The sequence below is a fragment of the Mercurialis annua genome, linkage group LG1-X (assembly GCF_937616625.2).
Source record: "Mercurialis annua linkage group LG1-X, ddMerAnnu1.2, whole genome shotgun sequence".
Classification (NCBI taxonomy): domain Eukaryota; kingdom Viridiplantae; phylum Streptophyta; class Magnoliopsida; order Malpighiales; family Euphorbiaceae; genus Mercurialis; species Mercurialis annua.
Window position 1 is genome coordinate 72,955,547 of NC_065570.1, and position 16,308 is coordinate 72,971,854.

General features: G+C 33.9%; 4 protein-coding genes across 5 annotated transcripts; all 4 read right to left on the reverse strand.

Moving 5' to 3' along the window:
• Nucleotides 1-162: 162 nt before the first annotated feature.
• On the reverse strand, nt 163-3,420 carry LOC126672184 (enoyl-CoA hydratase 2, peroxisomal). The gene is made up of 11 exons (XM_050366131.2): nt 3,182-3,420; nt 3,027-3,049; nt 2,840-2,945; nt 2,591-2,661; nt 2,333-2,405; nt 2,092-2,131; nt 1,907-1,979; nt 1,677-1,827; nt 1,125-1,195; nt 550-723; nt 163-403 (listed from the first exon to the last, which is right to left on the reverse strand). Exons 1-11 carry the CDS (start codon nt 3,236-3,238, stop codon nt 316-318), a joined length of 927 nt encoding a protein of 308 aa, XP_050222088.1. The 5' UTR covers nt 3,239-3,420; the 3' UTR covers nt 163-315.
• Nucleotides 3,421-4,517: 1,097 nt separating this feature from the next.
• On the reverse strand, nt 4,518-6,754 carry LOC126654482 (stemmadenine O-acetyltransferase-like). Of its 2 annotated transcripts, XM_050348361.2 has the most exons (2): nt 5,773-5,893; nt 4,518-5,683 (listed from the first exon to the last, which is right to left on the reverse strand). In XM_050348361.2, exons 1-2 carry the CDS (start codon nt 5,795-5,797, stop codon nt 4,584-4,586), a joined length of 1,125 nt encoding a protein of 374 aa, XP_050204318.1. In that variant the 5' UTR covers nt 5,798-5,893; the 3' UTR covers nt 4,518-4,583. The 2 variants fall into 2 exon arrangements, with proteins under 2 accessions (XP_050204318.1, XP_050204311.1); XM_050348354.2 differs by having other exon boundaries at nt 4,518-6,754.
• Nucleotides 6,755-6,866: 112 nt separating this feature from the next.
• On the reverse strand, nt 6,867-10,674 carry LOC126654490 (uncharacterized). Its single transcript, XM_050348375.2, has 7 exons — nt 10,277-10,674; nt 10,005-10,094; nt 9,841-9,921; nt 9,605-9,736; nt 9,103-9,321; nt 8,885-8,977; nt 6,867-7,389 (listed from the first exon to the last, which is right to left on the reverse strand). The coding sequence occupies exons 1-7, from the start codon at nt 10,496-10,498 to the stop codon at nt 7,228-7,230; spliced, it is 999 nt and encodes a 332-aa protein (XP_050204332.1). The 5' UTR covers nt 10,499-10,674; the 3' UTR covers nt 6,867-7,227.
• A 246-nt stretch (nt 10,675-10,920) lies between these two features.
• On the reverse strand, nt 10,921-14,551 carry LOC126654474 (RCC1 domain-containing protein RUG3, mitochondrial). Its single transcript, XM_050348341.1, has 7 exons — nt 14,315-14,551; nt 13,067-13,676; nt 12,824-12,963; nt 12,543-12,737; nt 11,847-11,975; nt 11,527-11,682; nt 10,921-11,392 (listed from the first exon to the last, which is right to left on the reverse strand). The coding sequence occupies exons 2-7, from the start codon at nt 13,597-13,599 to the stop codon at nt 11,199-11,201; spliced, it is 1,347 nt and encodes a 448-aa protein (XP_050204298.1). The 5' UTR covers nt 13,600-13,676; nt 14,315-14,551; the 3' UTR covers nt 10,921-11,198.
• Nucleotides 14,552-16,308: the final 1,757 nt, after the last annotated feature.

Here is a 16,308-nt window from a genome sequence, read left to right on the forward strand (position 1 = left end):
AATAGCGCGATCTTAACCGTTGGATGTATTCAGTTGATTTGCTTTGTTGTTTTCAAATGCTAAATAGCCGTATGATTAAATTACGAATTATTTTTTATAACACTTGTCATCAATATAATTGGCCAGGCCTAAACTTTGAAACAGGGTTAGCTAAACAACCGATAACAAACCTGCTACTGAATCTATCAATCACTATTCAAGTATTTTATAGTATATGAAGAGAAAAAATTAAAGCTATTTGATCAACAATGATCATTATTTTACAATTTTATTTTGAATGAAACGCTCTTTATTAGTAATAGTTTTAGAACAAATTTACAAAGATGATGCTAAGTGATGGAGATCCACAAAGCCAGATAGCACTGCTCGATTTCTTTCTTTTATCTTCGCCTGGTATATGACCCTGCACATTACAGTGTCTATGAGAACAAATAAAATTAAGATATGAACAAAGATTAAACTTGTGGCCGACTCATGAAGAAATTATTATCAGACGAATCACATATCTGAAAAACTAAAAAGAAATAGGATAAAAGCTCAAGATAATACCTCAAGCCTTCAAGCCACATTTCAGTGATCAAAGTTTCACCAGGATACACATGTAAAAGGAATCTCCCTGATATGGTTTTAATAATGCTTGGATCTCCTCTGCAAATGCATTTGATGATTGCCCTAACTGCAAATCCAAGTGAGCACAGCCCATGCAATATTGGACGCGAGAATCTTTAACATCGAATAAGAGTAAGACAAATCAATATTTCATTGGAACAAATAAATAAAATCAAAGCTTTGAATGCATATGTAAACCAAATGAGCATGAAATAGCTACAAATGAGAGTCAGAATGAGATCCTCATCCAATTCATAGTAATTTGTGGATATGTTTGGTAAAGATTAAGCATTCTGAAAATAAAATGAACTATTGATAATGAGTTGGGTAATTATAGATATCATACTATGTAATATTCCAAAAAAATAATGGTAATTTAGTGTTATTTCTTCTCGACTGCCTTTCACACTTTTAGACAACAAAATATCATCCATCCAGAAATTGATCTTGATGTTTGTAACCATAATCACAAAACAACAGTTGTCAAATAAAATTATACTGACATATTTACCTACCCTGCAACTGTAGCAACCATAGGATCTGAATGCAGAGGATTGTAATCGCCAGATAGCCTATATAGCAAGGCCTACAAAAATTAACATAAGCCTGAGAATAAGTATCTTATATAATATATATAAATGGAAAAGAAAAAGAAAAAGTAAATTATCTCTATCAGGAAAAAAATTCAGACCCCAAAAATTGTTAAGCTAAAGAATATTAAAAAAGGAAAATGTTACTTCAAGTTCAATCTAGTGCTTACAACGTCATAAACTGTAAATCATAATGTTTCAAAGAGCTACCAGCATAGTCAAGCATCAAACATCTTAAAAACTACAAACCAATAAGAGTTTATGAGACGGTAACACAAATATGCTGTAATTTTAACAGCAATGGTTCTCTCTCCATTTATTTGCTATTGAGTTTCAGTTCAAACATTGTGAAAATAACTTACAGATATTTTGAGTGGGAGAATAGCATATAAATTGAAACAAGTCATATTACACATCAAATATTAAACTTCACAAATTTGAGTTCTTGCATTAGAGGGATGGATCTTCACTGCGTACCTGAGAAGGCTGAATAACATCCTCATAAACCGCAAAAGGCCGAGTTTTGGGAATTTTTACAGCAGGAACCTGATTGGAGGGATAATTGGAATAAGAAAATGGGGAAGTGGAGTTTGAGAAGCCACCAGCACCTCGAAGATAAACAGTAGACCTACAAATAGAAAACCAAGCAATATCTCATATATGATTGGATATATATGGCAATGAAGATGTTCTAGAAATCAACTCACCTATTCATGCACAACAATTCACCCGATTCTTTCTCGTAACTTTTTGTTTCAATTTCAACAATAGCTGCTTTACCTGAATTATTACGAGAAAAATATGAAATCAAAATGAATATAACCGAGTCTTCAAATTTCATGAAATGGATGTAATGGTATCATGTCTACTGTTTCTGCCAAAATTCATTAACCTTTGTCGTGCAGTCCAGCAAGACTAACTTTGTTATGCATCTGCATAAAGAATGAAGTGAATCACCCATTTAGAAATCTAAAATGACCTAAAGGGGAAACAAAAGTAAAGCAAAGACTCGTTCATATTGTTTTGAATAAGGAAAAAAAATTAACAGGAAGTTGAATTAAAACTTGAAATTCTTTAATTAGCATGCTTTATTCATACTGCAAATGCTATGAGTTTAAAACGAATGGACTTACAGATGCACTTGAAGGAAATGGCTTGTAAATTTCTATATATTGCTGTCCATGCAGCAAAAGACGCGGATCATATCTGATTCATGAAAACCAGAACTCACAATTACTTCGGCATCGAAATTAATCTAAAATAACTCGTCAATTAGATGGTAACCAAATTTGGAGTAAGTTGACTTCACTCTTCAAGTAGTTGTTATGGAAGTAACAAGACAAAAAGAGAGAAGTAAAAGTTTACAGTCCAAAATGAGGATTAAAACTTACTGCAAGCCTGGCAAATCTAAACCAGTTGACAATGATCCGAGCGAAAACAATGCAGCAAATGTTGGTAAAACCTACAAAATTCATAAAAAGGAGAGCGAAATGTAACTTCCAATTCACGAATTAAAAATTATATAGCTCTGCAACAATCTGTACTAATTTGAAACAAAATTATTGACCAAAATAAAATTAGCAACACTATCTTCAACCTAAGTAATTCACACTCTATTAAATAAGAAAAAACAAACACACCTTGATAAATTGCTGACCGTTTTCATGATAAACATATTTAAGCTCGTCCTTATCAATAGCATCACGACCACAAGCTCCAATTCCCAAAGCATAAACTGCTGCATCTCTATATTCAAAAAAAAAAGTATGATTGCTTGTAATGATATAAATTTGAGAATAATAGCAATTAGAGCAAAACAAAAGGTACCTTTCAGAGTAAACATATGTTGTCTGATCAGTAAAACAACAAACAAAAAAGAAAAAAATTGTTAGAATATGGAAAATAGAACATAAAATTAATTAAAAAAATTGAAATAAGCAAATCTTTTGATGTTTGTTTGAATGTGGAAGGAATATTAATACCTCTGGGAATTTGTGAGCAAGAACACGATCAGCATCAAATTGCGAAGACTCCGACATTTTTTAATTTTGAGTTTCAGAAATTTAAAAGGCTAAAATGTTATTCAAACTTTTTTTCCTTTGATTATTTGGATTAACTCGAGCTCAAGTATAAACAGGGATGATCTTCGATTGTTAGACGGAATGGATAAATATCATATGGGACGCCAATCGAGGCATAAGTAAAAAAGTGTGAAAACAACCTTATTGTTTTGGACGGGGATCAGATATGCCCTTCTTTTACTTTTTGTCTCTAAATTGATCTTAATGTTTCTAAACTGGTACTATTAAACACAACTCTCAATAGTTCTCTTAACAGTGGTTACGGGATGTTGTCCCTTGAAGTGCTGGCGGTGGCAGCAGTAAATGTAGGGGTGAGTAAAAACTCTGTTTAACCGAATTAGTTGGTCTATTTCGATTAAATTTAATTAATAATCGTAATTAGTTCAGTTAATTTGGTCAATTCGAATACTACAAAAGAGGTTAAATTTACTGTTAAAACTTTTGTTAGAATTGATAAAGGCGGTAATTTTTTTATATAAATATTTATAGCTATTCTGATTGCACAAATGCAAGTATTTTTCATTTACATTGTAGGTCAAGAAATACAATTGAGCAATAGCAGTTTCAAATTTAACAAAAAAATTAGTATAAACTATTAACTATTCACGCATGAATCTTTTCACCACTTTGTCAGAAAAAATAGAAATGCTACAGCATTACAAAAAAATAATGAATGATTTTAGAGCTTATTGATAGGTATCAGACATTGTGATTATATAATTGTATTATCATTTAATTTAATCAAATTTAGTAACAAAAATATCCCATAAGGATTCAAAGTATGGAATCTTTTTCAATTTCTTCATGTTTGAGATAGGCTTTAGTGTTGCACATTTGGAAAATTAATCGAATTTCCAACTGAATTTCTCATTGTAATTGGGTCAACAATTTTTCCAGTGTTTATTGAAAAAACATAATTTTTGAAGTTTATTCAAATAAGGCTAAATCATTCAAAAATATCCCTTTTTTTTATTTGTTTCTTGTATGATCCCATCTATTAAAATCATCAATTTTAACTCATTGCTCAATTTTCAATTTCAATTATATACCATTTGTTAAAATTGAAGTGTAAAAAGATTCAAATATACCATTTATCATTGTTTCATGTTTCAACTTTTTATGATAAAAATGCAAATTAGACATATGAAGTAATATAAACCAGATATTTTAACTTTTGTCTACTTCAATTGGAATAAATGACGACAATTGAAATTGAAAATTTTAAAAAATAAGACCATTAAATAAAAAAATTAAAAAAGTAGAATATATTTTTAATGATGAAACCATCAAATAAAAAAAAGTATCAAGAGAGTGGACTTGGGTCCAAATTAGAAAATGAAAGTATCTCTGTGTCACTTTCCAAAATATTCATATCTTGTTCATCCAAAGTTAACCAAACTTCAATTCCATCACCAACGCTTGTTTCATTCAGAAAAACCAAATTCTGAAATACCGGTCCAGTTATTCCACCCGGGCTAACCCAAATAGGCTTTCCCCACCCGAAATCAGTTTCATAGATGCCAACATTGCATAGACTACTGAATGTTAAGTAATCAGCTTCTTCATTTGAATATATTTCACCAAATTCTTGTAGACATTCACAAATTTTTGAAAACCCTTCTTCACCACTTAAATTCTTGATAAAATCACCATCAATTTTCAATACAGATTTTCTTAATAGACCCACCAAATAATTCAGCTCTCTATTTGTTTCTGCATTGCATTGTGCAATTGTCATCCAAAGAAGATTTCCAATTGAGTTGTTAGGCAATTTGGTGCAATGTTTCCCTCTCAAATTCATAATAAGCGACAAGAACGACGGTCTTTGGCGACCATGTTTCGCTTCAGAGGCAAGCATAAAGCATTGCCATACAAAAGCCGACACAGCTTCGACCCGAGTTGGACGATGGACGAAAAACGAGCTAGCTGCTCGGGTTTTAAGGATGGCTAAAGATGAAGAATCAAATAGAAATCTCTTGGTTACACCCTTGCCAAATTTTATCAATGATGGCCATATAGCTAAGAGTGTATCTTTAGGCAATGTGTGATTCTGTGGGAATAGAGTTGGTGCAATGAAACAAGGTTGGACTCGTTCGCCCGATTGACGGGCAATGGCTGCCCATGCCTTGAGAAATGCAGTTGATGTAGGACCATCAATGATCTTATGTGAAGTTTTAGTTCCAATAGCAACACCGCCACACTTGAAAATATTGACTTGAATCATTGCAACAGGAATTCTATTTCCTGACCATTCCATGAAGGAGGAATTGCCCGGAAGTAAATTAAACATAGTTTTGCTGTCGGGTTTTCCGAGAATGTCCAAAAGACAGCAACTGATTTTAGCCTCGGTGTAAAAAACTCCATTGTCGTTGCAGTTTATGTAAAGATCATCCTTCACTTCGCCTGCAAATGGATAGAAAGAAGTTAAGGCTTCTGATAGAGATTGCTTCAGGTTCTGTAACTTTGCCGACATGTCATGTTGCTCAACTGGCCTGTAGAAAAAGATGATCGGAACATGTGCAGAAGGCATGAGCTGGTCGAGAACGGAAAGCTTGTAGGTCTGCAAATGAGGTGGGGTTGGAGAAGATGGTTTGATGTTTTCTCTGGATATCATCTCAATCTCCATTATTTTTTTCGGCTCCAAAGCTTGCTGTGTGCTGTAAGTTCAGATAAGTTGATTGCTGCTATTTAAAACCTAGAAGCGTGCACATTGGTCTCTACGTTGATAACTAGGCATGAGATAAGAGAATCCTTAGTTCTTTTCATCATTTTATATGCATTGTCTTGGTTAAGGACTAGGAATTATAGCTGTTACTCAAAAATGATTGCAAAACCTATAAACAAGAACAATAACGATCTCGTTTATGCAGGCAGAGCCTAGTATTAGTGACATTAAAATTCAACCAAGGGATCTCAGCTGTCATGTAGGGGTGTGCACCGAACCAAACAAAATCGAATTTTTTAATTTTTTTTATAATGGTAACCAAAATATATATAACCAAATGTAACCAAATCGAAATAAATATTTGATTCGGTCGGTTATTTTGGCTAACCGAATAACAAAATTTCATTAATATTAATTATTAAAAGAATAAAAATAAAAGTAATTTTGGTGTTAATTTTTTATTATATACAAATTTAGAGGGCAAATTGATATCTAAATCCTACAAAAAAATCACAAAAATACCTAAAAGTTTTTTAAAAATATTACAAAAAATAAAATCGTATATTTATAACTCGGTTAATTCTAAAATTTCATACTCATACCAAACCGAATCAACCAACAGTTGCAAAAAAATTAACCACAACCAAAATGAATCAACCAAAATTTGAACCAAATTAAATTTTTTTTTGGTTTGGTCAGTTAATCCGGTTAATACCCGAATACTACGCAACCCCCTAGTCTCAGGTTCAATTACCCTCGGCCTTATAATTAAAAAAACAGCAATGAACTATGGCCAGCTGGATACAAGAATTGGGAGCTCCAGCCAACTGACAGGGCATTTTCTTTTTTTCTTTTTTTTTTCAACTGAAGGGCATAATCCACAAGGACTCATCCTAATTCCTAATACCATCCTTTTCCACATCAAGCAAATGAACCGAGTATATATTCGGATAACAAGTTTCACAATTAATAAGTTCAAGAATCATGAAGTTCCTATAGTTGATTATTTTATTATTGACTAATTTGAGATAAAAAAAAAAAGTATTGAGAATCTCGACTATAATCATATATCAGAATTTGCTTTCTAAAAACAAATTCTCAATAGGTTTCGCAATACCTTAGGAAGAGCCGCATGCCTCCTCTTACAGCAGGTCATTCCTAAGTTCAGCTGTTGCCCCTTCCACATATGAGAACTCAAAACTGCATCAGCTTAGCCATATCGGAATTTAATTAACATGATCTGCCCTTGTCCCAACTATTATTGGAATTGCCATGTATGAGATCAAATGTTTTCTCCTGGAGGTAACTCGGCAACCTTTAGAGGTGATCCGAGCACGCGCTCCATATCGAAACGAACTTCAATGTTCCGGATGCCGTATCCAACCACCATCAGCCAATAAAGCAGCTTAGCAAGTTCTGGTGCACTAGTCTCTGTTACACTTGTCTGTTATCAGAAACAAATTTAGAGATAATTAAGAATGTAAAATTTAGTTACCAACTTACCAATATCTCAAGAAAATAAAAAAAAAATTAAGTGATTGTGAAGACATATGTTGTAAAGTTTTAAGAATTGCATCAGGGAATTGGCTAATAATCACCCACGGACCCTGACTTTAGGGGTACCTTACGCTAAACCCCCTGATAAAAAAAAACTGCCGTAAACCCCCTAAACTTTACCTAATGATTAGCTAAACCCCTTTTCGCATAAATTGACCAAAATACCCTTCAAATCTGTAAATAAATACAAACAAACCAGACAGCTTCAATCAAACCACACTTAAAACCGATCCAATCAAATCAAACCAAACAATCTAATCAAACCTAAATTTATTTAAAAATTAAATAAATAATTATTTTTTATTTAGATTAAAAATAATAAATTTTTTTTTTCCAATCCGGTGAGCAGACCCACCGCGGTGGGTCTGCTCACCGGAAAGCAGACCCACCGCGGTGGGTCTGCTCACCGGAAAGCAGACCCACCGCGGTGGGTCTGCTCACCGGAAAGCAGACCCACCACGGTGGGTCTGCTATCTGCAGCAGACCCACCGGCGTGGGTCTGCTGCAATGAGCAGACCCACCGGCGTGGGTCTGCTGCAATGAGCAGACCCACCGCGGGTCTGCTGCAAAGAGCAGACCCGCGGTGGGTCTGCTCTCCGGTGAGCAGACCCACCACGGTGGGTTTAAAATTAATTTAAAAAAAATTATTTTTTTTATTTAAATTAAAAATATTTAATTATTTATTTTTTAAAATTAAATGAGTTTTTATTTGAATAATTTTTTTTGCGGCAATGGACGGTGGTGGCCGGAAAAAACCGGCGGCGGCGGGTGGAAGTTTTCGGTTGGATGGTTTGATTTAGTTGAGTTGATTGGTGGTTTAAGTATGATTTGGATGGTTTATGTCTGATTTGATTAGATAATGACTTTAGATTTGGTTAGATTGGGTTGGTTTGGTTTTTGTTATTGACCTTAGGGGTATTTTAGGTATTTTTGAGAAAATAAAGGGGTTGGGGCGGTTTTTTGGGGCGGTTTTAGGGTAAAAGGGGTTTAGCTGATCATTAGGTAAAGTTTAGGGGGTTTACGGCAGTTTTTTTTTTATCAGGGGGTTTAGCGTAAGGTACCCCTAAAGTCAGGGTCCGTGGGTGATTATTAGCCCAGGGAATTAGATTTTCTTCACATCGTTTATCAAAATAAATAACAAACAAAGTTTCCCAAGTAAATATTGAGATGCAATAAACACCATATGTTTATGCCAATTCTTACCATATCGTTCAACTCAAATCAATAACGCAAGGCAGTAAAGAAAAATATTAAGAAATTTCCAATATTCTGATCGACTTTAAACATGTTTAAGATGTTTTATAACTGTAATAGTGATCTTGAACAAAAAACCTTCTATTGAACAGGAAACACAGCTAATGTAGTTCAACCCAAAAACAAACCTTCATTTTTTCTGACTCTGCAACAGCTAAAAGTCTCTTAATAAAGGTGTTCATTGCAAGCACAGCATCCTCCCCAGCGCTACTTGTCAACTCCTACAGAACCATAATGATAAAATCTGAAATTAGAATGAGGAAATAAGCAAAAGTTTTGCTCCATCCAAGGGGGCTAAAAGAAAGCAGGAACAAAGTGGATAAAGAATAGCAATAACCATCATTACCTTCAAATTCTGGGGTTCAAGAGACTTGAGATATTCCAACAACTCATTTTGTCCATTTGCAGACTTTCTTCCAACCTGAAGATTGAGTTCCTCAATCTCTGCTTCAAGCAATTCAATGTACTTTTTAGCATCTACTTTCTCAGGACCAGAAACATTGTTCCACCTGATAACTTCACCAGACACATTCTTTTGCGTACCAGGTGCATAATCTGGCACATCCTGTTGCAGCCATCACAAGAGATGTGGTTAAAAGTGGATACCTGAACCTACCAAAACACTTCTGGATTACAAGGTAGCAATCTACATTGTTGCAACATAAAAATACATACACAAACAACTAGTACAGAAAAAGAAAAAGAAATAACTGTGCACAAACAATATTTAAGTAGCATATCGATGTAGAAGTAGTCAACTAGACAACAACTATGCATCGGTGCAATTAAAAGGATAATCAACTTAAAAGAGCATACAACGACACCTTATGTCAAAAGAAAGAAGTTACCTTCTTTTCTTCCGCTTCAGGAAGAGCAACTTGCTCCAAGCTTTGTTGCAATTCCAAGCGGTACTGTGCATTCTTAAACATGTAGCCAGTCATCATAACACTATACATGAGCTGTGCAAGATTTTCAGCTACCTAAAACATACAGTCAAGCAAATTCTTGTTAGCAAACAAATGCCAAGTTGTCGTCTCTCCAAATCAAACCAGTAAGTCAATACTGTCGGCATCCAGTAACTTACAGTGGTAATTGTTACAGCAAAAAATTGAGGGGGTAGTGTGCCGATCATGTTTGTCACCGTTTGTCGCATTGCATCAACTACCTGAACATATTCAAATACAGTCTTATTCGTAATATTTACGAAGAAGTCTATAAAAGTGATCCGCGAGAGCAAATGAACAAAACCTGTTGCGGTGCTCTCTTCACAAATAGCTCCATAAACTCTGGCTGTACATTCTTGACATACTCCAATAGAATACTTTTCCTGGTCTTTGGCTACAAATTTACAAACAGTTCATTCAAATTAATTTTCTAATGTTCATATAGATTACAGTTTCTCCACTAGATAATAATACACACTAACTTATCCTATTCAAAATTAATCAATCTGAAAGAACTATCAGAAAACTGCACATAAAATTATAATCTAAAAGAATTAGCAGAGTAAAAATTGTTACCAGAGAGCCGTTGGTTGGCTTGGAATCAGCAGAATTAGATGAAGAGTTATTATCCTTGGACGAATCATTAGCTCTAACTCTCAAACTAAAACTATAGTTCCTCTTCCTCGGGAAAATTATCGTAGGTCGACCACATACGGTAATTGCAGAACTAGAAGAACAAGAAGAAGAAGAAGATAATTTAGGATTAATTAGGGAGAGTTTCACAGTCAATGAACTCATCTGATAACTTAAAATATTATACAGTGATATCTTCAAAATTATTACGTAACCCTAAAGCTACTGTAATTTATAATCTTGCCATTAACGGAGAGCAATCGGAGAGAGTGGAGTGAGCTTTCTTGTAATAGTGAAAGATGGGGGATTGTTATCTGGGACAAAAATGTACACCTCAGTTCCACCGTAGAAATGCGAGGGTGGCTTTTACAGGATTAGCGAGGTGTAGGATCGGAGGGCTGAGATCAATATATTTGCTGTTCTTTTAATTTTAACTAACGGTTGAGATTGCTTCATTTTCTATTCTTTAAAAATGTTATTTTTTAATTTTTTTTTCTACTGGTAAACGACATTTCTTCTGGGTCGAATACTCAAATCTTGAATAGGTCGTTTATTCTGTTTTCAAATAGAAAATGGTTCTTCAAAAGTAAACAAACTTTTTGTTCTTTGATTTAAATTATGACAAAATTCTTATATAAACCTAATTCTTCACGTAACCTACACTACACTGACCAATAATTAATTATACATAGAACACTTAAAATGCACAAATTAAGTCCAACTCAATGCAGTTTTCCTCATTTTGCTAGTCATTCTTCTATCAGATCATTCAAGAGAAACGCATCAATATCGAAAGTTCCGTTGCAAAAAATTCTATCCTTGTTCGAGTTGATGATCTTCGAAACTAAGAACCATAGGATGTATTTTAACGGCTTGATCTTGAAACCAAACACATTGCATGAGATGCACCAATAGCAACAGACAGAACTTTATGGGATCCCAAGCCGTTGTCTTCCATTAGAAACTTGACCTCCACAGGACATGGTTGCAACTCTGGCAGACCAGGAACCCCCAATTGAGAATCTTTGCCATTTCCCCACATGTACAACTTCCCCTCATCTACAGAAAAAAAATAGCAGCTTTAAGGAGACATAGTTTTACTTAAGCATGCACACCAACATCAGGGCTTCATTGACAAAGTTGTACTAAAACTGATCAAAACAACATAACTGATTAATGATAACTCGGCTTACCGGTTACAGCTGCTGATGTCGAACCTCCACAGGCAATATAAACAACACGTTGGTCAGCCAAAGCCTCGATCACCAACGGTACTTTTTGGTTTTGCATTGAAGGATGGCCAAGCTGACCATGCCCACCGAATCCCCATGAAAGAACTTTGCCTTCATCTGATATAAGGAGTACAAATGAGTCCAAAAATTAATACCACTGTACAATCTAAAGAGGTGAAAGAAACAAAAAGAAAAAAGAGGAAGGCAAAATTGGAAGAGAGTGGAGAAGAAGAGCAGAAATTTAGCAGTTCATGCTCTAAGGGAACTTTCCGTTAGTTTACCAGTTAATGCAAGAGAGTGGTATCCACCGCTTGCTATCTGAATAAAACTGACACCTTCAACGCTAGGAATTGGCTGTGGTTTCCAACCACCAAGCTTATCGCCTCTCCCAAGCTCGTAATTGGAGTTCGCTGAGAAGAAAATTCAAGATGCTATGATGTTTTATTAGCTAAAAAGACAGAAGAAAGAATAAGAAATGAAACTTCATATTGGCAAAACTTGTCAATATCATCCAGCTAAAAGTCTAAATTAGACCTTGATTTCTGTTTTATCCTCATTTTGCCATAAAAAAATCGAACTTTGCAACAGTATGAACTCTGTTCTTTAATGACTTAAATCTGAAGCATTACCCTACAGCCTCTTAAAGCATAGCCACATTATACTAACTTAACAAATTCGTAGAGGGAAAACAAATAGCTCTACTATACCTAAACAATCAAAGGTCTTACTCCAGCAAGCTATTACCCAATAGCAGTTTGATTCTTATTCTTGCTCTCAAAGAAATTCATAGAAAACATATATGTCATTAACGGAAAGCAAGATGATGGTGTTCCTTTAAATGAACTATAAGCAAGATGATGGTGTTCCTTTAAATGAACTATAAGCAAGTATAATAATACTAATTGGAAGAAAGAATTGTTGAATTTTCTCAAGTAGAAGTAAAGCATCATTAAATGAAGAAGATATATAATCCTTACCTCCCCAATTCCAAATTTGGCCTTCCTCAGTCAGCGCCATTGTGAAGAAGCCACCGCAGGAAACAGCAGAAACAGGAGCTGATAATGCTTTTACTCTGGAAGGAATACTAAGTCCGCCTCCTTCATTGGGGCCTCGCTCAGGGCCGAGTCCCAACCTACCATCCCCTTCATCTCTACCCCAAGTATAGAGCTCCCCTGCACCCAAGTATAGCTGGGTTCAACGAATGCTTAGGCCTTATGCCAACATTTTACATGCGTTAACAATAGAAGGATTAACCAACCTGATCCAGTTATAGCAGCAGTATGCGTGCCACTAGTAGCAATGTGGTGTATCTTTTCATGGGAAATGCTTTGGACTAATCTAGGTAACAGTTCTCTATGATAAACACAATGCCCCAGTGCACCAAAACCACCATAACCCCTGCATACTTCTTTTTAATAACAACCACAATACAATCAAGAATAATAACAACATGATCATCATAAATTCAAGCAATTAGATCACTTTGACAATAAGCACTCACCATGTAAACACTTGGCCAGCGGAAGTTAGGGCTACAGAATGGACCCCACCAAGAGCAAGACACCTAACAGGATCCAAATTAGGGTTTGAAGTAGGAAGAAAAGCAGGATTTTCATGCCCGAACCCCAAGCGACCACCGTCTCCTTTTCCCCATAACCAACAATTACCATCCACAAGCATTGCAGAATGAAATAATCCACAAGAAATCCCAACTTCAATAGCTTGTTCTTTGCTAGTAATGGTTCGTTTATTTAATAGTTGGCCTGAAGTTGGAGAGAGCGTATAAGAGGAGGGTAACATCTTGAGGTTTGCGACTGGAGCTGGGTAGAGTCTCATTTCCTCAATGCCACCGCCAAGCTGGCCAGAGGATCCTCTTCCCCAGGAAAGGAGCTGGAGAGTTACGGTATCGTCTTGATGTTGGTCGTTGATTTCTTTACTTACATAGAGGATAGGTAATTTGGTTTTAGTGGCAGATGATGCAGAAAAGCAGCGAGTTATGGAGGTTGTAAGGCGTTGATGAAGAATATGTTTCATTTCTTAGTTTGCTGCCCGCTAGTTCACCGACTGCAGCTAGGGGTTCGGAGCAGCCAGTAATTGACAAATCTCTCGAACTGTATCAAACGTCAAGAATTTCTAAAATGAGATCTCTAAATCAGTTCGGCATTGTCCAAATAACAAATCTTACAGCAATGTGAAATAAGAATTCATGCCCATATAATAAATGAAACCCTTATTCTAGAATATATAATGCAAAAATTAACATCAGATTCATCATCACGTATACATATATCTTTATATTTATCCCTGGCTGCTTTATTTCAAACTGACTAGATTGCATATGATATATGAAAAAGGTAAATTGACTCTAGAACTCCACCGCAAGAAGGTGCTACTAAAATGTAATAGTTTAAAAAAATTGTTAAACCCAAAATAATAAAACAGAACAACTGAATTATCTTAAATTCATTGCTTAATTAGTGGTGCAAGGCTAACCAAGTTTACCTAATTGAAAATAATTGGGGGAGCAACCATTTTGCTCGAAGACAAAGTACTAGTAGTCAAAATGGCTGAACCTTAATTGGCATTTAAATATTTATAGTCTTAGGATAACTACGAATATGAGATGATCAATAAAAAAAATTGATATACGCAGCTAAAAACTATAGAAATTCAGTCACAGGGCGACCTTCAAATGCACCCAGAGATTATGTGCCTATTTGTGAAAATTCCAACGAGAGAGAAGAATTACCAAAAGATTGCAGCGGATGAAGGAAGGAACACAGAACGAAGCAGCAGCTGCGATGGCAGCTATAGGCGGCAGTAACGAATAAAAGTGGCAGGAAAGGCACAGAAGAAGAAGCAGAAGCTGCGGCAGGAAAGGCACAGCAGAAGCAGCAACGGCGGTAAGGAAGGCGCAGCAAATGCAGCCGTGGCAGGGAAGAGGATGGTATATGCAGCAGGTTAGGGCTGTACAAAAAAAATTCAAACCAATACAACCAAACCAAACCAAAAACTTGAATAATTTAATATTTATGTTAGCATAAAATATTTATAAAATATGAAAAATAATTATAATGTAAAAATTATATGAAAGATCATTATTATACATAAATATATACATTATTTTTATAGGAGAAAATAACAAGAAAACCAACAATTCTATATATTTTTTCGTTAAATACAAATTAAACTATTTTATTTACATTTGTTATCATGTTTCTTTCAATCTTACCACTTTTCTTATTTTTTTCATCAGCACCATGTCTTACCTAAGGCTACACGTGACATATTGAGGGACAAGGGAGCAAAATTTGGTGCGGACAACCATATTAGTTAAGCTACACTTTTTTAAATTGTTGGTTTCTTTTAAAAGAATTTAATATTATATTGTTGTGCTATTTTATCCTTTTGCTATTTTGTTATTCTCTTTATAATTTATCTCTGCAATTTTTGTCATCTACCTTACTTCTCCATTGTTTGCTAATTTGATATTTTATCTTTTTGCTAATTTATTGGTTTTTCACTTTTCACTTTTCATTTTTGTTAACAGAGAAGTTCGATTTATGAAAAAGCATCGATGCAAAAAAAAATGAAAAATAATCAAATATATAATTTGATACATCTCGAACATATTTGATATATATTCGATCGTTCAAAACATTTTCCTTATATTTACAATTTTTTTTAGTTTTGTTACATAATTCATATATATATATTTGATACATCTCCGATACATATTTGTTGTTTGGTGCATGTTCATAACATTTAAAGATGGTAAAATTTAGTTAAAAATCAATATTTTTGTTGAAAATAATCCTTGATTTTCTAGTTAATATGAGTTTACATTTGTAATGGATTGAGTTCTTTTTTTTTTATCTTTTAATGTTTAGATAGTGCATTTTCGGATATGTTATTGTTGGTAATGTTATTTTCTAGTGCTTATTGAATTCTAACCGACTATATTTAATTGTAATTCGAATATATTTTTAATGTATCTCTGATACATAATTTATACATGATAGATACATATTTGATACGTTAATTATATTAACTGACAAATACGATTGGTTCGCTTTTATATTGGAAAAACCTTATAAACATATATAATAATACTAATTAAAATAAATTTTCTAGCGCTTATTGAATTCTAATCGACTATATTTAATTGTAATTCGAATATATTTTTAATACATATCTGATACACAATTTATACATGATAAATACATATTTGATACATTAATTGAATTAACTGACTAGTTCGATTGGTTCGTTTTTACATTTAAAAAAGCTTATAAATATATATGTAATAATCAAATCTCATTCTAATTGATGGTTTTTACATACACAAAGGTGAAAAGTTAGAAAAAATAACAAAAGGAAGAGTGAGTAATGGTAGTTGAAGTTTGAAGTTTGAAGTGAGTATGTAGCATATCTTTGTGGAGTGATTACAATTGAATATACTTGAATTTACGTTTATCATGACCCTCAAACTTTAGCATAAAAAATCAAATAAGATTAAATACATAATTTATACGTGATATTTATCAAAAAAATATTAAACATGATAGATACATTTTTTAAATGTACTTAGTAGATACATCGTTGATACATAATTTAACATAATTGACACATTTTTTACATCTTCTTTTAGTTTATTACAAAAAATTTAAATACATATTTGATATATTTTTGATACATAATTTATATATAATAAATATATTTTTACTACATAATTATACACAA

Coding starts and splice junctions, on each gene's coding strand:
- LOC126672184 (XM_050366131.2), bottom strand. CDS start 3,238: ATGTCGGAGTCTTCGCAATTTGATGCTGATCGTGTTCTTGCTCACAAA. Junction 1,980..2,091: donor TGCTGGACTGCACGACAAAG/GTTAATGAATTT, acceptor GTAATAATTCAG/GTAAAGCAGCTATTGTTGAA. Junction 404..549: donor ATGTGGCTTGAAGGCTTGAG/GTATTATCTTGA, acceptor TGTAATGTGCAG/GGTCATATACCAGGCGAAGA.
- LOC126654482 (XM_050348354.2), bottom strand. CDS start 5,906: ATGGAGATTGAGATGATATCCAGAGAAAACATCAAACCATCTTCTCCA.
- LOC126654490 (XM_050348375.2), bottom strand. CDS start 10,498: ATGAGTTCATTGACTGTGAAACTCTCCCTAATTAATCCTAAATTATCT. Junction 9,322..9,604: donor CTGAAGCGGAAGAAAAGAAG/GTAACTTCTTTC, acceptor TGGCTGCAACAG/GATGTGCCAGATTATGCACC. Junction 8,978..9,102: donor TTGAACCCCAGAATTTGAAG/GTAATGATGGTT, acceptor ATGGTTCTGTAG/GAGTTGACAAGTAGCGCTGG.
- LOC126654474 (XM_050348341.1), bottom strand. CDS start 13,599: ATGAAACATATTCTTCATCAACGCCTTACAACCTCCATAACTCGCTGC. Junction 11,683..11,846: donor CCACTCTCTTGCATTAACTG/GTAAACTAACGG, acceptor TCCTTATATCAG/ATGAAGGCAAAGTTCTTTCA. Junction 11,393..11,526: donor GACATCAGCAGCTGTAACCG/GTAAGCCGAGTT, acceptor TTTTTTCTGTAG/ATGAGGGGAAGTTGTACATG.